Below are 27,953 nucleotides of genomic sequence, written 5' to 3' on the forward strand. Positions count from 1 at the left end.
CCCTTCTCTTTCTCTCTCTTCCTAAATGCATTGAGACTCACTCAGCTGGTCCCTCTTGCTTCTGTTCTTCCTGCTTTTGACATGATTTGACACAGATTTTTTAAATACAAGTCCATGTCTTTTTTGGCAGAGCCTTTCCCTAAGCAACTTGATACAGAAAATTGGTCTGAGATGGTCAGAGATGAAACCTTATTTGTTTTTACATATTGTAATGTAAACCTACCTCTAAGATGTACAAAGCACATACATCCAGTCTAGAAACGTACTGTGAATTTCCCTGAAAGACACACATGTATACATCATATTATGTCTCGTTCTCTGACCTGTGTAGATATTTACAGAACCGATTCAAAGAGAATTCAGGTTTGGCAAGGTTTACATACGCTGTGTGCTAAAGAAGGGATAAGAAATGTTAAGTATAGTCTGACCGATGATGAATTTATGAGACCAATACCGATATTGATTGACGCCCGATTTTGGAGTTAAAAAGAATCTGATAACGATAGAGTAATTGATAATTTTTTTAAACATAAACACTTAACATAAAAAAAGAAAAAAAGAAAACAGGGAGGCAGGACTTCAGCAGGGGAGTGGGGAGGGTGTCGAGGGAGCAGGTGGTGGGTTTGGATGTGCTGATGAGTTTGGCAATGGCTGCTGAGTCAACAGGGTCGAACCGGGAGAGGCGGTGCTGGGAGGGAGGGGTCAGGGGGTCCAGAGGGATGGAGAGAATAGGGGTCGGTGTGGTTGCTGCTGGGTCAGACACGGGGAGCAGTGAGTTGTTGATGGTGGTGATTTTGTCGCTGAAGAACTGAAGGAATGAGTTACATAGATCGGGTGAGGGGTCAGAGAGGGTGTTGGCACGAGGCTTGAGGAGAGTGTTGACAGTGGAGAAGAGGGTTCGGGGGTTACAGGTGGGGTCATTGATGATGGTGGAGAAGTAGTCAGATTTGGCAGCAGTGATGGCGTCTTTGTAGGTGATGAGGTGAGATTTATAGAGTTCGAGGTGAACAGTGAGTGATGTTTTTCTCCAGAGGCGTTCTAGTTGGCGGCCGGTCTGTTTGAGTTTTCTGAGGTGGGGTGTGAACCAGGGGGAGGAGGTGTTGAATGAAACAGTTTTGGTTCTCAGGGGGGCCAGTGAGTTGAGGGAGGCAGACAGGGTGGCGTTGAGGTGGTTGGTGAGATCATCAGGTGAGGTGGGGGGTGGGTCCAGGTGGAGGGCAGCAGATAGCAGGTCGGAGAGATGGAGGGGATCAATGGACTTGATGTTGCGGAATGAGATGACTCTGGGGAGTTTCAGACGGGGTGATGGGGAAGGGATTGTGAATTGGATGAGTTTGTGATCAGATAGGGGAAAGGGGGATGGTTGGATGTTCAGAACCGGGACGTTGGCAGAGCAGACGAGATCCAAAATATGGCCTTTATTGTGTGTGGGGAAGGTGATGTGCTGGGTGAGGTTGAAGTTGTCCAGTAGAGCGGAGAAATCAGAGGCAAGTTTACAGGTGGGATTCCATGTGGATGTTAAAGTCGCCCAGTAGCAGTAGGGGTAAGGGGAGGGATGATGCTAGGATGAGGAGTTCAGACAGATCGGAGAGGAAGGATGAATTTGGTTTAGGTGGGCGGTAAATGAGAATGACTGTGTCGGAGCAGGTTTTGAAGGCGTGGGATTCGAATGATGTGACTGTAGGGAAAGTGAGTTCGGTGGTCCTGAGGTTCCGGTTGAAAAATACTGCGAGGCCCCCTCCACGCCGGGAGGGGCGGGGTTTACAGAGGTACTCACGATACAGATGGGCCAGATGATTATTGTAATTCCAGTGGTGGAGTGTCCGAGAGGAGTTGAGGGGGACAGAGAAACATGCAGGGCAGCTCCGCTAGCGAGTTAGCAGCTAACCGGCTAGCTGGCGAGGAGAGTGCAGCGAACGGGAGCAGAGGGAAAACAAAAAACAAAAAAACAAAAGACGGAGAACAAGAGTGGGAACGAGACGGAACACAACAAAACTCAGGAGAACAGTGAAGAAACAGCAACAAAACGAGAGGAAAGACAGCTGACAGAGGGAGAAGCGGCAGTCAGGAGACGCCAGCAGTGCTCACCCACCGGCACGAACATAAACAAACACACACGCATACGGAGGCAGCGAAGGGACAAAAGCCGTTGTTTTTACTGCTTAATTTTTCATCCTTGTCGCAGATCTTTCTCAGAGACAGTGTAAAACTCCCACACGGCCGACATTTACTTCCACTTTTATTTGTAAACAAACCACAGGTGCACACGGCACCCGCTGTCATGCCAGAGTCGTGTAGTCTCCAGCCAGTGGCTTCTTCTCTGAATCAGCAGCTGGTTACTGTTGTCAGATGTTCGGCCAATAAATCGGTGCATCTCTGTAACCTAAATCTAGTTCCAGATAGCATTAACAATTTCACCCCCCCCTCCTCTTCCATCTGTAGAGCCCAGTATACAGTGTTGGTCCCTGCCCTGTGGAATACTGAGGTCCAAGACTGGGAGCTTAAATGTATGAACAGTCTGGTGTTGGACGAGAGCCACCATGGACCCAACGCAGGTATCTCGCACGCACGCACGCACGCACGCACGCACGCACGCACGCACGCACGCACGCACGCACACACACACACACACACACACACACATTACACACACAAAGCAGTTGTTCTTAAGCAAAGGCTAATAATGCAAAGGGACACGGGGGACCACTCGGCACACACAGTCGCTCAAACTCCGGTAACTCATTCAGGGTACATCACTTAACCTCGGCACACATGCTGATCCTGTTACACACATACACACACAGTTTTGTTCTCCGGTCTTAATGTCAGTGTGTATGGTGGTTGGACCTTGGGGAAGACATCTCCAGCCTGTTCCTGAGAACATTGTCACAAAAGGAGGACAGTGTTTCCCACAGAATTAGATTCTATTAATGGCGGTAGCTGAATTATTTGCTTATCAGTAGATATTTGAAGGAACTGGACATTTTAAAGCTGATACTTTACCATAGACTGTCCTCTAAACCACTGGTTCCCAACCTGGGGGTCTCGACCCCCGCCAGGGGTTTGCCAAAGCATTATGGGGGGTCGCAAGGCCTCCTGGATTTTAAGGGGTATAAGACAACTTGTTTTAGAAAATATACAGCTGGCCTATAGCTCAGCATTTCATTCATTTCTTTGAAGAAAATAAAATGAAATTATTTTTAAAGTTTGGATTATTATTTAAGATACAAACTTAAAAAGTGTTGGGGATATATTTAGACAGCAAGTGAACATTTTGAATTTTGAACTTTGTGTTGGAAGCAGAAGAAATGGGCCAGTGTAAGGATGTGAGGGACTTTGATGAGGGCCAGATAGAGCTGTCTAGACGACCGGGTCAGAGCATTTCCAGAACTGCAGCTCTTGTGGGATGTTCCCGGTCTGCAGTGGTCAGGATCTACCAAAAGTGGTCCAAGGAAGGAGAACCGGTGAACCGGCGACAGGGTCAGACCCGAGCGAAGGCTGGCCCGTGTTGTCTGATCCAATAGAAGAGCTACTGGAGCTCAAACTGCTGAAAAAGTTAATGCTGGTTCTGATAGAAAGGTGTCAGAAAACACAGTGCATCAGTTTGTTGCGTATGGGGCTGCGTAGCTGCAGACTGGTCAGGGTTCCCGTGCTGACCTAATGTTATGGCTGATCGGTGTGTGTAGCGCGCTTACTCTGATCTTTACCGTCGGGTGGTGGTGTGTCTGGTCTCTCTGGTGGAGCTTTCGCTGCTGGGCTGCAGGTTTCCACCTGGCGCTGCTCCGCAGTGGACATTTGCTGTGACTGCTTTGTCCTCCTCACAGCGATGGCCTCATTAACGTCATGGTTCCCTTATAGCATTGGGTTTAAATCTGAAATACTGCCAAATTGGTGCTTTTGCTTTTCGCTTTGCATCGTCTTGTCTGTCAACTCTCTCTCGCCCCGTGCGTGAAATCTGACAACCTGCTGCTCTGAGCTGAGACTCTGTATGGAAGCATTCACTGTCAGTTTGTAGAGTCTGTCATCTGACTATCTATTGATAACCCACTGCTGATATGCCAAAATGAACTAAATGGGTTTTATTTCTGTAAAAAAAAGCAAAATGACGATGGGTACGTAATGTAATCGGTGAGTGCCCGACCACCGTGTACCACCGGTAACACCAACTACCGCGTCAAGCCTATTAAGTATGTATACCTGTTAAAGATCTAAAAAATAGATAATATAGACAGAGAACTGTATTAAAAGTTCTTAAAAATATCAAGAGAACTCATCTCTGTTGCAATATTCACAGGAAATCTGCTCAAATTGCTCGTTTTACACAAAATTCCTGCAGTCATTGTGCAGTTTATCAGTTGTTCTGTGCTGTTATTGTTTTGCATTGAATGTAATATGAAATATCCACAAAATATCTCACTTAGTCAGGGTTTATCAGTTTACTCAATGATAGAAAATAGGTCCCTTAAGGAAAGAGGTTGGGAACCAGTGCTCTGAACAAGCCAAACCATTAGCACAAAGTTGGAAATAGTTGTGTGATTTTGTTCAGACATCTCAGGACCTAAACAGTGTCTTATCTTATTCTGGCTCAACAACAATATATCGGCCTTAAAGAAACTGCCTTCACTTTGTCTGCGGCATCAGTTGACAATCTCCAAAAGACTGTCAACTTCCCTGATGACAAAGTGCATGTAACAGGCTGCTTGTGTGTGTGCATGTGTCCGCGCCTACTATAACGTGACGGATCAAAGGAGCTTTTATCTTTTGAAGGTTGTTCAGATATCACCTCCTCACGATCTGGAAACCCCTCACCACTGAAGTCTCATCTTCACAAAGGATTGGAATGCAAACCGTGTGTGAGTGTGCGCATGCGCGTGTGCATCTTGACAGACAGACAGACAAAAAGGCAACGAGGATGAGTCACAGGTTGGTGGCTGCAGGGCTGTGTGTGTGGCTGTGTGTGTGCGTGTGGCTGTGTGGCTGTGTGTGAGTCAGGATGAGTCATCCTTATGTGCTGCTCTGTCAGACTGTCTAGCCCTCAGGGCAGCAGGGAAACGAGCTGATTCACTCGCTGCCTGCTTCTACGAAACAATCCAACGTTCCTGTATTTTGTCTCTCTCACACACTTTCACTCACTCTCTCTGCCGCTGACACCCAGCACCGTCATGGTGTTGTTACAAATCTTGTGACATGTGTTGCACACAGTTCAGGACCTCTAGTCCTGAAACCAAATGCATGTTGTTGGCAGCTAATTGGAACACTGTTCACTGTAAGAAATCAACGTTTGTTTATGTGGCATTTAGAAATGCTCATAGATGACTGGTTCTAAAGATAGAGGGGGTTGTACGTCGTAGACATGGAGGCTAATTTGTGATTTTTGGCTACCAGAATAAAATTGACTTGACTTGGACAAAACCACTGTAGGGAGATTTGAACAATGAACCAATTCCTTTCACTTTTTCATTATTTGTCAAAGAACTCACGCACAAAATGACATCTATTTATTAGGGCTGTCAATCGATTCAAATATTTAATAATAATAATAGTTAATCGTGATTAATCACATGATTGTCCATAGTTAATCATGATTAATTGCAAATGAATCACACCTTTTTTATCTGTTCTAAATGAACCTTGAAGGGAGATTTGTCAAATATTTAATCCTCTTATCAACATGGAAATCGACAAATATGCTGCTTTATGCAAATGTATGTATATATTTATTATTAGAAATCAATTAACAACACAAAACAATGACAGATATTGTCCAGAAACCCTCACAGGTACTGCATTTAGCATAAAACAATATGCTCCAATCATAACATGGTAAACTGCAGCCCAACAGGCAACAACAGCTGTCAGTGTGTCAGTGTGCTGACTTGACTATGACTTGCCCCAAACTGCATGTGATTATTATAAAGTGGGCATGTCTGTAAAGGGGAGACTCGTGGGTACCCATAGAACCCATTTACATTCACTGATCTGGAGGTCAGAGGTCAAGGGACCCCTTTGGAAATGGCCATACCAGTTTTTCCTCTCCAAAATTTAATGTAAGTTTGGAGCGTTATTTAACCTCCTTCATGACAGGCTAGTATGACATGGTTGGTACCGATGGATTCATCAGGTTTTATACTTTCATATGATACCAGGATCTTCCCTCTAGCTTTAAAACTGAGCAGCTACGACCTAAACATAGCAAATTGCGTTAATGCTTTAAATAAATTAGTGGCATTAAAATTCATTTGTATTAATAGGTTATTATCGCATTAACTTTGACAACCCTAATATTTACTATTGCTCCTTAATAAATAAAAATTTATTTATTTGAATACTTGATTAAATCTATGAAATAATCAGTAGAATACCCGATTACTAAAATAATCTATAGCTGCAGCCCTATTCTATTCTCTTACTATCTGTGGTCGTATAAGGCCATTCTGGACAATGTTGTAAATCAATGAGCAGGACTGATTTATTTTTCTAGCAATGTGATGTAGTATCTGGATTGGTCAGGTACGTCCCTGGATTAGCCAAGGAGACATTCCTGAGTGGTTATTTCATCTATTAGTAATTCCTCAATAGGATTTTTTCACAGCAGACATTTTGACTTGGCATAGCAGGAAAACCACAGGTGTTACTAATAAAATGAATGATGGCTCTGCTGTTCTATTTAAAGGACTCTATCAACTTAGCAGTTGTAGCATGACAGTTTTTCCTCGCCAAAATTTAGTGTAAGTTTGGAGAGTTATTTAACCTCCTTCATGACATGGAATCCAATGATTCATTAGGTTTTCTAGTTTAGTAGTAGTAGTCCAGGAGCTTTAAAACTGAGCCCACTATGATCCAGACATTGTAAGTTGCTTTAATGCGTTAAAGAAATTAGTGGCGTTAAAACAAATTTGCGTGTTATCGCGTTAACTTTGACAGCCCTAATAATAATAAAACTAATGATTCTGAATTCCATTTAGCTGCTTCAGTTTCAGGGGCCTGGTTTTGTGCATGCTGTCACACTGTCGTGGCTTACTGAGATACTTAAAGGGTCCATCATCCATTTCTTTTTTTCAAATGGAAATTACCACTCAGCCGTTGCGAAAAACAATGACGTAGGTTACCAAAGTAAGCTCATCGAAGCTAATCAATAAGGTTATGAATAATGTGAACGCTAGCACTAGCTGAGTCAAAGTTAGCTGTGCTAAGTTTGGTAATAACTGAAAGAGTTAGTTTGGACTGTTTGAAGTGGGGTTGTATTTATACTCCCACGTTCTGCGAGGTCAAATTTCTGCTTTAGTACGTGGAGTCTGGTGGCTTTAAAGAGAGCGATTGCTTCAGTTCCCTGTTGGAAAGGGCTGTCTGACGGTGAGTTAAAGCGGCTATGGACGGGAGCAGCAGAAATACTTATTTTAGCCACCTAAAAAAAATCTATATCAGTTTAAGTGTCACAGCTTTACCTTACCATCACAGTCCTTTCTGACTGGGATCTGAAGCCATTATATCGCTGTCTTCAAAGCCACCAGACCAGACTCCATTCTAGGGCTGGTTGATGAATCGTATTTCCATTGTCATCGCGATATGAACATGCGCGATGAACACATCGCAAAAGACTGCCTGAAACACGATGAATAAGAAAAATCATTATATTTAGGGATGGTTTCTGAAACCCGCTATTAACGGGCTCCGGAGCTAAAGACCGTAGTATTTATCATCATGCTGCATCCTCCTCCTGCTCTCTGTCGGAGCTCTCCACACACATTAACACACACAGCGATCAGAGAGGCCGCGGTGGAGACAAATTGAGACAACTACGCTCATTACTGTAAGTAAGTGCAATAAAGCTTTTCAAGTGTAAAGCCAAGATACGTTATCAATACACCTGTTCAACAAGCATAAACATGATTTAACGCTACACATGTAGAAAAGCCAAATTTCAATCTGCTCTGTCCGCAGTCTCTCATCCACCGCCGCTATGCGTGTTAGCTCGGCTAACGTTAATAGCGTTATTTAGTTGAGTTGTGAATGACTTTAGTTCCCTCTTGTAAGCAGTGTTCCAGTGTATGTGTGCAGGGAGTTTAACGCAAAGGGTGGAATGGTAGCAGTGAAGCGGTGATGCACTGTTGTTGACAAGGTCGGAGTAAAAATGTTGTTGCCCTCTTGGTGCAGACTACGGAGCCTCCGTGTTATTCATTTTTTATCTTCATAAAGTATAGGCGCAACGTAACCCTCAGCTACACAAGCTAAAACTAAAGTTGTCTGTACATAGTCTAACTGTTTAGTTTAGTTCACCACATATCTTACTGGTAAACTGAGCAGCTGGCTGAGGCAAAGCAGTAACGTTACCTGCAGCAGTGAATGACATCAGCAGAAGGAGGAGGACAGGAGGACAGAGGACATGAGGAAGGACTGATACTGACTGATGGAGGAGAGGAGGACAGAGGACTGGAGGAAGGACTGATACTGACTGATGGAGGAGAGGAGGACAGAGGACTGGAGGAAGGACTGATACTGACTGATGGAGGACAGAGGACAGGAGGAAGGACTGATACTGACTGATCGAGGACAGGAGGAAGGACTGATACTGACTGATGGAGGACAGGAGGACAGAGGACAGGAGGAAGGACTGATACTGACTGATCGAGGACAGAGGACAGGAGGAAGGACTGATACTGATTGATGGAGGACAGAGGACAGGAGGAAGGACTGATACTGATTGATGGAGGACAGGAGGAAGGACTGATACTGACTGATGGAAGACTTGCGACAGGAGGAAGGACCGATACTAACTGATGTTAGTGTTCTTCAGGCTTTATAAACTTCACTCAGGAATATGATTTATTTTATTTACATTTCAGATATGTTGTCTTTGAGATATTAAGGAGTTTCTATGGTGACTTTGCTGTTGTAAACATTACTGTTGCTGCTCTAGAAACATGTAGCCTAGTTGTATTTAAAATATTCAGTCCTGAATTTAAAGACAACCAGGCTGACATAAGTGTAGCTAATATGCACATTTTCAATATTTGTTTATTTGTCACAAGTCATGTCGTCATCGCAATATTGAACAATGATATTGCACATTGCAGATTTTCCTCATATCGTGCCGGCCTACCCCATTCACAAAAGCAGTCATTTTACCTTCCAGAACACAGGAGTTGCTGTTCTACCGCTGCATCAATCGGTTAGTTTGTGTTATTGTGAGATTTGCTGAGCTAGCGTGGCGTCCGCACAACGGTACATTGCTTAGCTTCTGTTCCAGTACTCCTGTCTGCTTCTCCAAACTGGTGGTTTATTTATAGGTCTTGGGGAAAATGTGGGGGTGCGTAGTTAGAAAGAAGTGATCTTACCAGACCTCTGTCCCGGCTCCTCCTCTCTGCTCGAGGCTAGTGGGTTGAAGCTACATTAGCCGCTATTAACATAACTCACACAAATCTCCAGCTGAACTTTCGGCTGACAAGCTGCATTGTGGGTAATGTAGGCACCAGGTTTAGACAAGGAAGAAAAATGCATGGGGTAAAAAAGATGATATCTCTGGTTGTGCTGCATTGATTTTTATCCTTTTTTTAATTGCCCATCGTGACTATGACAATGTTATTGGAGTGTAATGCTAAGTTGATGGAGTCCTTTAAATAGAACAGCAGAGCCATCATTCATTTTATTAGTAACACCTGTGCTTTTCCTGCTATGCCAGGTCAAAATGTCTGCTGTGAAAAAATCCTATTGAGGAATGTCTCCTTGGCTAATCCAGGGACGTATATATTAGTAAATATTAGGGTTGTCAAAGTTAATGTGATAATAACCTATTAATGCAAATTAATTTTAATGCCACTAATTCCTTTAACGCATTAACGCAATTTGCTATTTTTAGGTTGTAGCGGCTCAGTTTTAAAGCTAGAGTGAAGATACTGGTATCATATGAAAGTATAAAACCTGATGAATCCATCGGTACCAACTATGTCATACTAGCTGGTCATGAAGGAGGTTAAATAACGGTCCAAATTTACACTACATTTTGGAGAGGAAAAACTGTCATGGCCATTTCCAAAGGGGTCCCTTGACCTCTGACCTCCAGATCAGTGAATGTAAATGGGTTCTATGGGTACCCACGAGTCTCCCCTTAACAGACATGACCACTTTACGATAATGACATGCAGTTTGGGGCAAGTCATAGTCAAGTCAGCACACTGACACACTGACAGCTTGCCATGTTATGATTGGAGCATATTGTTTTATGCTAAATGCAGTACCTGTGAGGGTTTCTGGACAATATCTGACATTGTTTTGTGTTGTTAATTGATTTACAATTATAAATATATACATACATTTGCATGAAGCAGCATATTTGTCCACTCCCATGTTGATAAGAGGATTAAATACTTGACAAATCTCCCTTTTAAAGTACATTTAGAACAGATAAAAAATGTGCGATTTATTTTTCGATTCATCGCGATTTAGACAATCGTGATCAATCGCAATTAAATATTTTAGTTGATTGACAGCCCTAATAAAGGGACTATTTGTAACTTTGTAAGCGTATAAATGTAGCGGGTCGGCACACATGCGCACTCGCATATGCGCGTTCGCGTGTAGCCGCTGTACCCTCCTCCTCTGCCTGCTCGCCTTCACTTAGACAGCTCAGCTCGCTCCACCTCTAGACGTGAACGCGCGCTCACTCCACACTGCATAAGAGTTAGTATAGCTCTGAGAATATCTAGTGAATGCACAGGGGACGTTTGTGCAGAAATAACTGCTGCAGCTCCTCCAGACCAACAGAGGTTTTCCGTGTCTTGTGAAGTGACAGAGCTCTACAGAGATTTACGTAGTCTTCTCGTTACCGACCGGGTGCCGGTGTCTCCTCTGCTCTCTCCGGCTGCGGGCGGAGAGAGCAGAGGAGACACGCTACAGAGCCCCGCTGCTTCAGCCTGCACTTAGGCAGGAAAAGCCAACACTAGGATCAGATCTAAATCATGTTCATGGAGAGACCTTCGTCTGGTCAGCTAATATTACTGCCAAGCAGCTGAAATATAGAGTGATATTGTGGTTTTAGCTGACTTGTGTCGCCTCACTGTTTTGAGCGATGCTCGTTCAGGTATATTTAGAGCGAGCAAGCGCGAGACCGACGCTGACTTTCGTTGATTTCACGGCCACAGGTGTCGCTGTTAAGAAGCATTTCTGAAAGTTACAAATAGTCCCTTTAAATATATTGTTCAAAAGAGAAAATAAGACTGAGCTACTAATTGGTTTCCTTTTTAGAAAACTCTGCAATTTATTGCTTAAATTGCATACAAAAACATTATGTCAAAACCAAACCCATTTTGTGCATTTGATTGCCATATTACCTTCTGGGACCGTCATCAAACTAATAAATCAATTAATAATAATTTAAATGTTTTATGGTGTACTCCTATAAAGATGCTATAATTTTAACTGATCAAACTGTGATGGTGTGTTCAAATTCAAAATTGATAATTAATTAACTAATTAATGTTCAGGCATCCTACTCCCTGTGCCTTGGGCTCCACGTCATGCTGTCCGGAGGCAATATGCAATAAACTATGCAAAATTTCAAATTCCCTTATAGTTGACAAATTTCTATTATTCCAACATTATCACTGCCCTAGCTTACTGTTTGAAATCTTTTCTGAAGGCCACATACTCACCTTCTGCAGTGTTTAAACTTGGCTCCAAAAGGTTTGTTACTTGCTCTTCTTTGACTTAGAATGTCAGCTTGAACTCGCAGCAGTTACTCTATAATGGATTGTCACATTGATCCACATTTTCAATATAAGGAGCAAAGCACACGCCTGACTGCTCTTGCATTGCATGATTTTCATCCCCTGTTATTTGATCGCTTAGTCTATATGAGCTGATTTAAAAAAAAAGAAGAAAAATAATTTTGTAGAAAGTAGGGATGTTAATAATTAACCGTTTAACCGTTAACCGACATTAAGCATCTTAACCGATTAACACTATCAGTTAAAACGGTTAAAAGAAATGTTGATAATTAATTAAAAAGCTGAGAAAAACTGGTCCGCCTTAAGAGCCCACCTTAAGAGAGTCTGAGCCGTTACAGAAAGTTGGCTCCCATCTAGGTGAGGTGTTGTAGCCTTGTAGCATTTATTCAGACAAATAAACTGTACACACACTGTCTGCTACAGCTACGTTCACAGCTATAACGCCACCGACAACACACACACTGTCTGCTACAGCTACGTTCACAGCTAGAACGCCACCGACAACACACACACTGTCTGCTACACCTACATTCACAGCTATAACGCCACCGACAACACACACACTGTCTGCTACAGCTACGTTCACAGCTATAACGCCACCGACAACACACACACTGTCTGCTACAGCTACGTTCACAGCTATAACGCCACCGACAACACACACACTGTCTGTCGGAAACTTGCTGAAGTTACGCCGCGCTGACAGACCGTATGCGTGTGACAATGGTGAGCACGAAGCTACCAGCAGAGCTACAGATGTTAACGTAGCACAAACACACACACTGTTTTGTCGGACAATCGCTATCGTTAATCCGGGCAGACAAAGTATTGTTACGCCGGGCAGACACACAGCTGACAACCTGCTAAACTAAACTAAATGTGCGGTGGAGTCTTTTACTGGGAAAGTGGCTGCATGTCCGCGACACTACACGCAGCATCATAGCTGCTAAGTTAACGCTCCCGGACGGGTGAACTGGTGACTCCGTTGTCTGTTGTACTCATACATTGCAGCTGGTACGCAAAAATCTTTTCGGTTAACGGCTAATAATCGGTTAACGAGAGTGGGTTATCGGTTAAGAAAATTGTACAAAATTAGCATCCCTAGTAGAAAGGTTTTGGTTATTGAAATATTAGAAGTTCAGACTAAGAAGTATTGCTCTGCGGCAACAGTCTTTTGTCTAGACATACATACTAGGGGTGTCAAGGTTTTGACTCTAAATCGGAAATCGATCGAAATTAGCTTCCGATCTCGATCATTGAAATCAAAAGCAGGATCGACGATTATTTATTTTTCTCCGACCCCGCCTCCTCCCGTGCATATTAAGGAAAATACAGCTGTTCTCAAGAAATGTAACAGCCATCTCACTCGTGGTTTGAACTATAAAACCAGAACTCGGAATCTACTTAAAGGTCACATATTATACTCCATTTAAACTAGTTATTATAGGTCTCAGACACCTCCAAACCATGTCTCTGAAGTTTTTTTTTAAAAAAAACAATCAGATCATGCATTCCAGCATGTCTCTATAACCTCTGTTTCAGCCCATTTCCAAAAGTGCTGATTTCTGTGTCTGTAGCCTCTGTCTCCTCCCACTCTGCTCTGATTGGTCAGCGTTTTCTGTCAATCAAACGTCCTCAACAACAGCGTCACCCTCCCCCTCCCTCCCGGAGAAGCGCTCTCTGAGAGAGAGAGAGAGAGAGAGACAGAGACGAGTGGAGAGATAGCAGCTAGAATAAAGTTTATAAACCACTTTAAAGTTTATAAACCAGAAACTTCACCCAGCGCACGTTACCGGAGGAATCTGATCAGAAATCGGCGACACATGATGAACATCTGCGGTCCAGATTCCAGGTTTTCCTGACGGTTTCTCTCAGGTAAATAATGCTGTTTATATCTCTGTTAGTTAACTCAGTGTTTACCTTATGCATCAACTCTGTAAACCGTAAACATACACTCTGTTTTACGTCTGTCTTTACAGATCCATCTGTGAGAAATGACCGACAGAATCATCCCAGAGGAGAGCAGACAGCTGAGAGCAGATGGCTCTGTTTACATGGAGATACAAAGCTAACCCGGTAGCATGTAGCTAACCCGTTAGCATGTAGCTACATGCTAACGGGTTAGCTACATGCTACATGCTAACCCGTTAGCATGTAGCTACATGCTAACGGGTTAGCTACATGCTACCGCTATGACACGGTGTGTAAACACAGCGACCATCAGGGTGGAAAATAGAAGATGTGAAACAGTAGTCAGTTCATTATTTCTGCTAAAAGATAAATGTATGGAAGATCAGAGTAATGGTATATTATTTACAGTAGTAGCTGTCTCTGTGTTACCATGACTACAGACCACCGGAGCTTAGCTTACCATAGTTTACCAGAGCTGAAGACTTTCTCCTGTACCATGTTAACATAACTGCAGGTGAGATGATTACAAATGCTGTGAATAATTAATATTGTCATCTGTCTACTCAAATAAAGTTTGACTGTGAAACAGAAATGTGTTGTGTTGCTTACAAGTCACTATTTACTACCTGTAATCTGCTACATGCATGACATCAAATATATATAATATATAAATATCATCTGTTTAAACAGTGTAATTACATAAAGCCTTTGTGAATGAACATGTTATATTTAGATGATGGGAGTACATGAAGCCTGTTCTGCTGGTTCTTGCAGACTAACTGTAGGAGCTACTTTGCTCAAGTTAGGTTGAGGAGGAGAGACAGTGACGCGCTGTGGGCCGGGGTCAGCTACTGAAGGTTCTCTCTGGTTCGACCAGGAAACCCTCACGTGACTTGCATTGTCTAATGACGTCAAAATACAAGGAAAAAAGCGAATTTTTTTTCTGCACCCATTTCCGGACAAACGGAGGAGGAGAAAAAGAGAGAGGATGGTCTTTTATGATACTATGGTGGCCTGTAGACACACTGGGGACAGATATTGATGTTTAAAAGACATGGAAAAGTGCATTTTGCATAATAGGTGACCTTTAACTTCCGAACTTTAAATTAGGTATGATGGTTGACAGTGTGGTTTAGTTATGCCTTTTGGGGGTTAGAAGTCCAGGGTGCCCAACATTTTAAAAAATTTGGGACTTGAGGAAAGGTGAGCTAATAACCTAAATTGTGCTCAATAAACTAATTCCATTAGTTCCAAAAGTCCTAAGTGTGCAGTATCTTTTCTATAAATTAATCTAGTGATAAAATAGAGGTTGCTTCTGACAGAATTTGTTTGGCCCCGGGCAACAATCTGGGTTTCTCATGTGGCCCCCCAGGAAAAATAATTGTCCACCCCTGTTCTAAACCGACACATTACATTACAAACACTAACAAAAGGAACATTTGCTTTTTGGAACATAAAACAGCAAACTGAAACTACTCAGTCCAGCACTCAGGTTTAGGCAGGCATGATGGGAAATGTGTCAATGAACATTGATGAATCAGAGCAGCTGATATTGGTAGCAACATGCTAGCTGGATACTGAGTCCTGTCTCTCAGTGCACAAAGACTGTGTCCAAAGCTCCGCTTCCTTCCTCGGTGACACACAGCGATCAGAGAAGAAAGAGAGGAGAGAAACAAGCACAACAATAAATGACAATAAAACCGTATTTTTGTAGATTACAGCACACTTGTAATGCACAGCATTTCTGTTTTGTTTTTGTAATGATTATGTACTGAGGTGGGTCACACAGATACTGATATTGTAATGATTATGTACTGATATAGGTCACACAGATACTGATATTGTAATGATTATGTACTGATATAGGTCACACAGATACTGATATTGTAATGATTATGTACTGAGGTGGGTCACACAGATACTGGTATTATAATGATTATGTACTGAGGTGGGTCACACAGAAACTGATATAATAATGATTATGTACTGAGGTGGGTCACACAGATACTGGTATTGTAATGATTATATACTGAGGTGGGTCACACAGATACTGACATTATAATGATTATGTACTGAGGTGGGTCACACAGATACTGATATTATAATGATTATGTACTGAGGTGGGTCACACAGATACTGATATGATAATGATTATGTACTGAGGTGGGTCACACAGATACTGATATTATAATGATTATGTACTGAGGTGTGTCACACAGATACTGATATTGTAATGATTATATACTGAGGTGGGTCACACAGATACTGACATAACGATTATATACTGAGGTGGGTCACACAGATACTGACATAACGATTATATACTGAGGTGGGTCACACAGATACTGGTATTGTAATGATTATGTACTGAGGTGGGACACACAGATACTGATATTGTAATGATTATATACTGAGGTGGGTCACACAGATACTGATATTGTAATGATTATATACAGAGACGGGTCACACAGATACTGATATTGTAATGATTATATACTGAGATGGGTCACACAGATACTGATATTGTAATGATTATATACTGAGGTGGGTCACACAGATACTGACATAATAATGATTATGTACTAAGGTGGGTCACACAGATACCGACATAATAATGATTATGTACTGAGGTGGGTCACACAGATACTGATATTATAATGATTATGTACTGAGGTGGGTCACACAGATACTGATATTGTAATGACTATATACTGAGGTGGGTCACACAGATACTGATATTGTAATGATTATATACTGAGGTGGGTCACACAGATACTGATATTGTAAAGATTATATACTGAGATGGGTCACACAGATACTGATATTGAAAATAAGCAGCTTTTTATATTGTACTGTTGTAGTCTATTTTTTTAAAGACTTTCTAAATAAAAAGGGAGTTCAGTTCTCTCTTTAAATGACAGGGTATAAAAACAATGATCTGTTGATCTTTACGAATCAAGACTCCATAGTCCAACAGTGGCATGTTTAAATCGAACATCCAATTGAATCGCGGCCTTAAAATCGAAAGTGAAATCGAATCATAACACCCCTAATACATACATATATATATTTGAAATGAAGCTATCGTGGTAGTACAAGTGACTAAAAAGGTTACATGTAGTGCATTGCCCTGGTGTTGTGAGTGACATTGTTGAAGACAGTAGGGTCCCTGTGGCCCGTCCAACAGCAGGCTGAGTCAGCAATAAAGGACAAAGTTGAAATGACTTCAGGTTATGCTGAGTCAGGCTGAGAAGCTCTGAGAGCAGGTAGATGTGTCCTTCTGTCCTTCTACGGGCTACTTTCATATCGTATTCCCCTCGTTTTCCTCTCCCCACCTCCCCTTCTCTTACTATCTTTCTCTCCCCTCCCCGTCCTTCCCCACTCCTCCATTATTCTCCTTTTTATTCAGCCCTCTTTTCACCCTTTCCTTCCCTCCATTGTTTGCTCCTCATTCTTTCCGTTCCCTCTCCTGCCCTCTTACGTCTCTTTTTTTTCGTGACTCCTCTGGCATAGTAGCAGATGCCAGTGTCCTGTTCTCCTCAGCAGGCTCCCTTGATACCTACACTGCTTTCTTCCTGCCCGCCTGCTGCTCGAGCCTTATTGCAGTGACTCAGCATTCATTTTATTCAGTGCCCCTAAATAACCTCATACAGCCAGTGCTGCTTTCATACTTCATACATAAGTGCGTGCATGCGTGCGTGCCTGTCCATTCAACACACCATTTCCTCTCTCTCTTTGCTTCCTTGGCTTAATATAAATGGATCAGCCAAAGAATAGTTACTTAGTGACTAAGTGTCATGCATCGAGACATGCTGTGATTTGGGATCAAAAACTTTTGACCATTGGAGATTTCTGCAAGAATTGCATTTTTTTCTGATTGGATCGCACTTGTGTTGTGTAAACTGCTCAGAAACCTCCTTATTGTCAATGTAGCTAGGAAAGCCATCCATCCTCTGAATGCTCTAGGTCTGTAGTTTGATCCATCCATCCTCTGAATGCTCTAGGTCTCTAGTCTGATCCATCCATCCATCCTCTGAATGCTCTAGGTCTGTAGTTTGATCCATCCATCCTCTGAATGCTCTAGGTCTCTAGTCTGATCCATCCATCCTCTGAATGCTCTAGGTCTCTAGTTTGATCCATCCATCCTCTGAATGCTCTAGGTCTCTAGTCTGATCCATCCATCCTCTGAATGCTCTAGGTCTGTAGTTTGATCCATCCATCCTCTGAATGCTCTCGGTCTCTAGTCTGATCCATCCATCCTCTGAATGCTCTAGGTCTCTACTTTGATCCATCCATCCTCTGAATGCTCTAGGTCTCTAGTTTGATCCATCACTCCTCTGAATGCTATAGGTCTCTAGTTTGATCCATCACTCCTCTGAATGCTCTAGGTCTCTAGTTTGATCCATTCATCTTCTGAATGCTCTAGGTCTCTAATTTGTGGCTGTAAAGTTTCATGAGGCTGTGATTATCCTAGAAGTCACCACAGGTCATTTTATACAGTGAGGACAATGAAATGACTCCTATGGGGACTAACATCATCACACATGAATACACTCATTGGCTCATTGGGTCCACAAGAGTCTCAGCTTTACAGTGAGACCCAATTTATGTAATTCAACACTGTTTAGGGACCCCTGTATGCAGAAACATTCAGATACACCATTTGGAGAAATACATTTATACTGCATTAAAAAAAAATGCATGTTTTTTGCCCCAAACTGCATGTGATTATCATAAAGTGGGCATGTCTGTAAAGGGGAGACTCGTGGGTACCCATAGAACCCATTTACATTCACATATCTGGAGGTCAGAGGTCAAGGGACCCCTTTGAAAATGGTCATGCCGGCCTTTCCTCGCCAAAATTTAACTTAAGGCTGAAGTAGGCGAGATTGGAGCAAATATGATTTAAAAAAGTTATCTTTATAAAACGGTCGCTATATCGTGACAGTAGTGCATGAAACAGGTAACCTGAAAGCAATCATGTGTCTCTGTGTCCTCTGGTGCTCCAAACGGCATCTGCAAGATTTCACAGACCAGAGGAAAACAAGCAGTAAGAGCTGATCTGAGGTCTGCCGTCCAGCTGCGTCTATGAGAGCCGGCTGTCAATCACTCACGAACTCCAACCAAACGGTCAAACTAGGCGGCGCTGATCAAATATGAATCAATATTCTGTTACGTTAATGCCTATTTCTCTCCTCACATGTTCTCAGAATCATCTTGTAGTGCACGGTTTAGCTGTAAAATTAGAAAGTTTGTGACGCAGCTGCCATTGTGAAATCTGTTGAAGGAACGCCAAGTTCTGGTCACATGACCGGAGCACAGCCAATAGGAACGCTCTCTCAATGAAATGACCTGTGATTGGTCAAAGTCTCCCGTCACAGCTAGATTCTTTAAAGCCTGAAAACAGAGCCATGAGGAGGAGCAGAAGTCTAGTTTTCTCTCAGAACACTTGAATTACAATATGCTGAAAGGTTATTATGGGATTTTTGCCCAATGATGCCAAAAATATTCTGTGTACTGCCACTTTGAGTTTTAAGCGTTATTTAGCCTCCTTCCCGACAAGGTCGTATGACATGGTAGGTACCGATGGGTTCTTTAGGTTTTTTAGTTTCATCTGCCCACTGAAATCACAAGTTGCGCTAATGCGTTAGAAAAATTAGTGTCATTAAAATGAATTTGCGTTAACGCCTTATTATCGCGTTAATTTATCTAATTAATTTACCCAATCTGAAATATTGGTCAGACAGTGGAAGACACCTTTGTTAATATTATGCTGATGACTGATGCTGTTCATGTCATGCAAGATAGATCTGTGTTTATCTAACAGTGTCCTTTTCCAACAAATAGAGTAGTAATTTATGTGCAGACTTTGCAGTGTTACAAATTTTGCGATTCAAATTTTTTTACTAGTGGTAGAAATAGGGTATTTTTCTAGTACGTCCTGACCAAAATAGTGATTTAATGGAGGTGGTAGAAAATATCTGGGTCATCATTATTGGGTCATTATTATGGTCTTGTGGTCTGAGGCCATTGTTGGGGCTGGATTGCATCTATTAGTCCCACAAGAATGTCACCTTTTTAACCTGGATAAGGCTTCTTAGCCATGGGCACTTAGCCTACCTATGACCTCGTAGTTGGACCTGCTTCCGAGTAAGCTTTGCTCTTTGTAAAGGTTTGTCGTAATCCCCCCTCCCTCTCCATCTCCCTTTTTTTTTTGATGGTTGAAGTGGAATGCCACCTGCTTGATCAGCCCAAGGCTAACCTACACCCTTCATTAGACGCCTCTCTTGTGAGTGGGACCTTTATTAGTATAATTTGGCTACGTACTGAAGCACAAGGAGGTCTTAAACAGATTCCATTTCTGTCACTTCTAAGGGTGTCTGTCTGACTCTGTAAACTGGATTTACTTGACCAGAGGGTCATGGTGCTTGTTGTGTATAGGTATGTGATGGTGTGGTATATTTTCAGGTCTTGCACCGGACAGAGAGGCCCCCAGTTGGAAACATATGTGCAGGAAGCGGACGGGGAGACCTGGGGTCATGCGGTGGATCCAGGGGCTGAAAGATAAACATGTAGGTCAAAGGTCACATACCTAAGCATACGCTTAGCTCAGCAAGTTGCCTGAATTGAACCCAATATAAGGAGGTACGAGAGCCCCAAAGGGAGGACTTTCATATTCGACTGGAGGCCTCCGGACTGCTCGAGACGTCCGTATGACATGTGTGGCTTGTTTGTAATAAACTCTATTTACCAGCAAGAACAGTGTCCTCGGAGCATCCTTCATCATCAATTCAACAGCACTGTCGCAGAAAAGATACGACATAATTTGGCGTCACGAGACAGGATCGGAGGTGACCATCAGCACAACTTCACAGAACGGTGAGATCACTCATTGAATGCTGGTCATTAATTGGGGCTGTTATGTGGAGTTGTTTGGACACACCGTAAATTAAGAACCTTCTGGTTATAGACATGTACTGTTGATTTGATGTTTAAAGTGAGGCTCCGTGCTAAATTTAATGAAAAAAGGGGGAATGAATAGAGAAAAGATATAAAGGGAAGAAAAGAAGTATGAGAAATACAAGGAATAGTTTAGAATAGCTTTATGGTAACGATAAGGTGGTTAAAAAGTATCGTGCAGGATTAATGAAGAGGGGCCCTAAACTTCTTAACGGTAAGACGCATGCATATTAGCCACTGCGTAACGATGGCTCTGACATAGTCCGGAATTAACTTAGAAAGACAAAATTGGGAAACCTGGATCCAGGTAATTTGAATAAATAAATGTAAAGAGTGTTAAGAGAGATAAGGAAATAAAGGAAATAAAGGAAATAAAGGAAATGATCATATGACAAGCCGCAAATCGGATAGGATAGAGCCCTCAGGTGTAGGAGCATTGTAGTACGGGCCATTAAAACCTGAAACAACATCTGATGGTCAGTTAATAACTGGAGAGTGTAGAATCACAATTCGATTGACAGTTACCACTCTGACGCTGTTGACGAACGATGTTCAAGAAGTAGCTTCTCGTCGAAAATTTTACATCTCATGGGTAGCAGAAATTTTACGAGAAAAAGTAAGGAAATAGCGGCAGAAAGCATGCATAGGAATATATCTAAATGTTCAAGTGAAGAAAATGTGGGTGCGTGTTTACTTTGGGATGGAAGGGTGCAGTTGAGAAAAATGGGTGTGCGTTGGAGTCTGGATGTATGTGCGTTGGAGTTTTGGAGTGAAAAAAAAAAAAAAAAAGGTGGGAGTGTGTTTACTTTGAGGGGAGCAGAAGGGAAAATGTGGGTGCGTAAATGTGTGTGTGACATTTGGCTGCTGATGGAGTCCAGATGTGGGCCATAAAATGGTTAGAAGACTAATGATGTATGGTATAAAACCATGAGCTTCTGCTTCCAGAAGACTAAATTAATTAAATAATGTAAAACATAAGCTGTTGATTGTGGGAATTGCTCTGGATCAGAGATCGAAGCGCACCCTCTCTGGATCTCCGCTGTCACTCACGCCGTTGGGCGTGATGACACGGCCGGTAGGAGTGGACGCTTGTTTTCTCTGCAAAAGAGGGACTTCCGGGAGATACAGTAAAAGAATAAAACGATGAGCCACTGAAATGAGCCTGGTTACGATAAACGCATACACATAAGATAATAACTATAAACCAGGACAAATAAAGTGGAGTTGTGTAACTGCAGTACCCGTATAACCCTTGGAAAAGAATAGAAACATATAATAATAAGAATAAAGAATGTATAAAACCATGAACTTCGTTTAAGAAGGGTAGTGATTGAAACCCCCTCTCTCTCTCTCTCTCTCTCTCTCTCTTCCCAAAATTCCTTTCGATGACCCTTTCTTGGGAGATACAGAAAATTCCTTTGCCATTTGAACTGTTTGGTCCAGTGGGGTTCTTTAATGTTTAGATAAGGGGTTTAAGTTAGGAATATAATGTATGATGCTGTTAAAGGGACCTATGGGTTCACAAGAGACTAAATCATTGCCTGTTCCTTGTCTGTTATGTCATTTATGGTGAGTGAGAATTGAGACGGGAGACAAGGCAGAGGGCCGGCACATCACGGAGGGGGGATTGCTGACGTCGACTTGGAAGGCTTTCCAGGTCAATCTACTAAAAAGGCCGGTACAACTTATACACAAACTCTTTAACAAAAACAAAACCTGCATTTCCATATGTGTGTGTGTTCTCAGTCATTAGCAATATTGATGGTACACATATGGACCTGCTTTCATTTATTAAACCTAAGAGGAAACTGACCTGCTCAGTTAGGAGAAATAAATAAATGAATTAATAGAAAACTTGGCAACGGATTGATCAGTGAATGCATTTGATTAATTAATGGCATATGATTGTTGAGTCTAACCTCTACTGACAATTACAGATGTTCATGTATGTTATGGTGTGTAGTTTGTCTGATCTGTGATGTGGTGGACATTCAAGGTGGTGACTGTTTGAAGATTTGAGCTGAATATTGATTGATTAGATGACTGGTTAATTTGTTGATTAATTGAGGAGTTGGATAATTGGATAAAGTGTTGATTGACTGATTGGCTAGTTGATCAATTGGTTAATTGGATAATTGGTTAGCTGATTGGTTGGATAATCGGATAAATTGTTGATTGACTGATTGGTTAGTTGATTGATTGGTTAATTGGTTGATTTGAGAATTGGTTAATTGATTGATTGGTCAATTGGTTAATTGGTTAATTGGAGAATTGGTTAATTGGTTAATTGGTTAATTGGATAATTGGTTAATTGATTAAGTGGGTAATTGGATTTAAAAAAAAAAAAAAAAAAAAAAAAGGGGGGGAAGTAATCTAAATAAGCCTTGAGTAGTTTTTAATTTCAGCAATTACTTCTTAAAGTACAATAACGGAACATAAGGAAGCCGTTATAATGGGGAAGAAGAACACTAAAAATCCGAAAGTAATCACTCCTGTTGAGATAGTACAGAAGAATAATCCTTTAATTAGGGGCATCGCAAACATTGCAAAAATATCGGAAAAATGGCACAAACGCTGGCCTGAAATTGACCAACCATGGCCAATAGAGGGGACGCTTAACCCAGATGTAATTGGAATAATGCTAGTACGTGTATCGACATACAAAGCCGAGCAAAAGAAGGGAAAAAAGGGGATAAAACGCAAAGAGAAGAGGCAAGTGGAGCTTGGCATTCTCCAGTTATTTGAAGATGAGGGACAGAAACTGATCAAAGCTGCAAACGATAAGAGGGATAAAGTTGAAGAAGAAATAAAACAAAACACAGAACAAACAGAAAAACTAAGGAAAGACACCAATTCATCGTTCTCACACATGAACCCTGTGATGGGACCACCACCCTATGAGGTAAAGACGATGGCTAAGAAAATCTATCCTCAAATCCCGGTGATCAGTCAGGAAGGTGACTACCGTATCAGAAACGAGGAGGACAGAATAATAGAAACAGGACGAGCGGAGACAACTATAACGATGTATCCAAGATCCAAAAGTAAGAGTAAAACAAAGTTTGGGTCTAGGAGGCAAAAGCGGGACCATGGAATCGAGAGTGACCAAAGCGATCAGGAAGGGTGCAGAGGAGGATATGACCCTGAAGTCAGGCGGATGTTGGCAAGAGCGGAAATAAGAGGAAATGATAACTCTGATGACAGTGAGGATGAAGAGGGCCAGGAAGAGGGCCATGAAGAGGATGCACGGAAAACTATGAGAGAAATCGAAAGAAGCATAGAGGAATGCTTTTCATGCTTGGATAGAAGTCCCAGCCCTGATCGCCAAGGAACGTTGGAAGAACAATTGGAGGAACTGTATAGACAGAAAAAAGAGTTACAGAAGAAGAGCTCCCCAAAACCAGCTATGAGATATGCATTGCGCTCAAGAAACAAGAAGGAGACTGGAAAAATCTGTCCAGTCATTATCCGAGGACGGAAGTTGGAGTACAAGCCTTGGCAGAATACAGATATGTCAAAAATACGCGAAAAGTTACCTACTCTTGAAGATGGAGCACATCCTTGGATTTCGAAGTTGGAAGAAATCACAGTGGGAGAGCAACTGGCCATGGGAGATATAAAGAGACTCTTGGCCTGCCTCATTGGAATTCACGCTATGGAAGAGATTCTACAGAAAGCTGGACTTAATCGATATGTGGGAACTGCTGTGAATGATTCAGAGCTGTTTGCTGCAAGTAGAGGCCAAGTGTGCAGGGCGCTGAAAGACACATTTCCGACAAACGTACATCCTGACAATATTTTTATTGATCCACTGGGACAAGAGGAAAACCCGAGGGCCTATGTGTCGAGAGTTCATCAAGTGTGGAGAAGTATCACAGGAAATGACCCGGATTTGAATCAAATGGAGCAGTCGATTTTGCGAACCAGAATACAGAAGGGGTTGCCCCTGCCAGTGAGAAGCAAATTGGCAGAGGTGGTTGGTCTTGGAAGCATGGAAAAGAGGGTTTATGCGGCTCATATAGCCCACCAAGTTGAGCTGTATAGGAAAAAGGAACATGATCAAAAAGACCAGGACCAAGAGACCCTCAGGAAACTTAATCAAATACAACTGACGGATAACAAGAGGATGGAGAAGAAGCAGGCTCTGGTTATGCAGAATCAGGCTCCACTAAATCAAATAGTACCACTACCACAGCCGAACCAGGTTCAGCTCCAAGCGTTCCAGCCACCGCCGGTGGTTCCAGTTGTCACCTACCCACAGCCAGCCTTTGATCAAGCGCAGCCCTGGAGAGGAAGAGATCAAAGAAATTTCGGAAGAGGAGGAAGGTTTAATCCAAACTTTCAACAGCAATCAACCGGATGTTATACTTGTGGACAACAAGGCCATTTCGCTCGCGAGTGCAACAGGCCCGGAGGAAACATCAGAGGAGGAAACTTCAGAGGAGGATTCAGGGGAGGATTCAGGGGCCAATCAAGGTCACCCAGAGGACCGGTGAACCCTTACAGGGGCCCGGAACCTGGTTACTAGGGGTGCCCGGAAGACTCGAGAGGGGGGTGTCAGCTGGTAGTATCAGGGCCGGAGGAAGATCCAACAATAGAGGTAAAAGTAAATAATCGTCCAGTGGAAGTGATGGCGGACAGCGGAGCTGCTTTTACCTGTATTCGGCCTGAAGATGCTATACATCTCCCCATGTCTGATCAATTGATTCGGACAATCGGGTTCGAGGGAGTAAAACAGCTAGTTCCTCTCACTAAACCAATCGAGATCAGCTATAAAAAGAAGAAGATTACGTTACCCATATTAGTATCAGAACATACACCTATTGCGCTTTTGGGAAGAGATGCTATGTGTAAATTGGGGTGTACAATAAAATGCACGCCAGACGGCTGTCTGGTGGAAATGCCGAACGAGAGGGTTCACCAATTATTGATGACAACAGAGACTGGAGCGTCGTCAGTATTTTGGATTGGAAATCTCAGTGCAGATTTTTTTGAGCCGGTTAAGTTGTGGGAAAAGTTTATCACCGCAAATATGCCCGACGCAAAGCTTCCAGAGTATCCATTTCACTGCACGCTCCAGTATTTCAATGATGATGCTCAAATAAACGCAGAAGAATGGTTGAGCCGACAACCAAAACAAGTTCAAATAAATTCAGGCTGTATAATTTTGGGACCACAAGGAGCAGCTATGAAAATACACAAAGATGACTATTTGGACAAAGAGTTTGATATCGAGAAGAGTGTCCCACATGTGACCTTGTGGGTGCGTGAAGAACATACCCAGAAGCAAGTGGGAGAAATGATGGCGGAGGCTGAAAAAGCTGTTTTTACACCAGTAACAGAGAATCTTGCCATCTGGACGAGTGAGGATCAGAGATTCATTAAGATTATGATCTCTGCTCAAGGAATAGGACAGCCACAAACCGTGCGAATGACACATGAATCCATCTGCAGTGCTAAGATGGACTCAGACTCAATGAGAGAAGAGATGCTACAACAAGTTCCAGAATGTTTATGGGCTCGGCATAATACGGATATTGGACTTGTGAAGTCAGCTCAACCAGTGAGAGTTGAACTCCGACCAGGAGTCAAACCACCGTGGAAGAACCAGTATCCACTGAGTGAAGAGGCAATCCGAGGAATTGAACCACAGATTGAGGGACTTCTTAAGGCGGGGGTGTTAAAGATAACACAGGATCCCCAGAGCAACACGCCTTTGTTGCCGATAAAGAAGCCAGATGATTCATATCGCCTAACACATGATCTAAGAGCGGTCAATGAAGTGGTGGTTGATTTTCCAGCAGAGGTGCCGGATCCACATACTTTGCTAGCCCAACTTCCGCCAAAAGCGACACATTTCACAGTGTTAGATTTATGTGGTGCGTTTTTCAGTGTTCCACTCAGTAGGGAAAGCCAAGGGTTATTTGGGTTCACGTACAATGGACAATCTTATGAGTATGAGAGACTGCCACAAGGATTCAAACATAGTCCTCACATTTTCAATAAAATAGTGAAAGACGATTTGGAGGGGATAGAGCAGGTACTAAAAAGCAATGTAATTCAATACGTGGACGACATCATCATTTGTTCACCAGATGAGGAGACATGCAAAAAGGACTCAATTAAATTGCTACAAATACTGGCAGAGAAGGGCCACAAGGCCTCTCTGAAGAAACTGCAGTATTGTCAGGAGAAGGTAATCTATTTGGGTCAAACAATAACGCAGGGACACAGAAGCATCTCTGATATTCACGTGGAGGCTATTCGTAAGGCTCCAAAACCCAGAACAGTCCGAGAGATGATGACATTCCTTGGTATTGCAGGATATTCCTCAGCATGGGTTGAGGATTATGCTAGCTTGACGGGGCCTTTAAGAGCTATGATCAAAGATACTGGGAATGCTAAGCTACACTGTAATCTGTCCTGGACACATGATGGCCTTTTGGCATTTGAAACGACAAAAAAGAAGTTGCAAGAGGCTCCGGCGCTAGCAATTCCAGACTACTCTAAGAATTTTGTGTTATATGTATCTACTTCCATTGGGGGTAAATATGCATGTGCAGTTCTTTGTCAACCAACGGGTACGGGTACGAGTCCTCAACCTATTTCGTATTACTCCACGGCTTATTCAGAAGTAGAGCTAGGGTTACCACTGTGTTACAGAGCTATGGTGGGAGTTTCTCTAATGTACAATAAAGCATCATCTGTAACAATGGGTTATCCAGTGACAATTCTTACACATCATAGTCTAAGAAATCTTTTGAACTACGGTAAGAACAACTTGACCATGTCTAGGCTCAGAGACTATCATAGGCTCTTAGAGCAGGAAGATGTTACCCTAGCAAGGTGTGTTACGGTAAATCCAGCAGAGAATTTGCCAACTCCAGAAGACGGTGAGCCACACGATTGTGTTCAAGAAGCAGAGAAATACTCTAGGCTTAGATCAGATTTACAAGCTCTCCCATTGCATGTGGTAGACCTGGAGTATTGGACTGATGGGTCTTGTTATCGTGTGGGCGATAAATTAAGGGCCGGCTATGCGATAGTAAAAGCCCAAGGAACTGGATTTACAGTTGAGAAGGCTGAAGAGATACCACAGCCTGCATCTGCACAACTTGCTGAGCTGGTGGGGCTAACTGAAGCATGTTTGTTGGCAGAAGGGAAGCGAGTGACGATATACACTGACTCTGCATATGCACATAATGTGTGCCACTTGTTTGGAGCAGTGTGGAAGAACCGAGGGTTTAAGAAAACGGATGGTTCACCGATACAGCATCACGCCCAGATCATGAAATTGTTGCATGCTATGATGAAGCCTAAAGAAATAGCAATAGCTAAATGTGCGGCACATAAGAAGGA

General features: G+C 42.6%; 1 protein-coding gene across 1 annotated transcript in view; it reads left to right on the top strand.

Annotated features, from left to right (window-relative positions):
- The window catches only part of LOC141765486 (uncharacterized), a 201,719-nt gene that overhangs the window by 32,282 nt on the left and 141,484 nt on the right, over positions 1-27,953 (top strand). The window contains exon 10 of the mRNA XM_074631483.1: positions 2,443-2,555. Coding sequence (XP_074487584.1) covers positions 2,443-2,555 — 113 coding nt within the window. The remainder of the gene's footprint in view (positions 1-2,442; positions 2,556-27,953) is intronic.

This window comes from Sebastes fasciatus, chromosome 4 (genome assembly GCF_043250625.1).
Source record: "Sebastes fasciatus isolate fSebFas1 chromosome 4, fSebFas1.pri, whole genome shotgun sequence".
Taxonomy (NCBI): Eukaryota; Metazoa; Chordata; class Actinopteri; order Perciformes; family Sebastidae; genus Sebastes; species Sebastes fasciatus.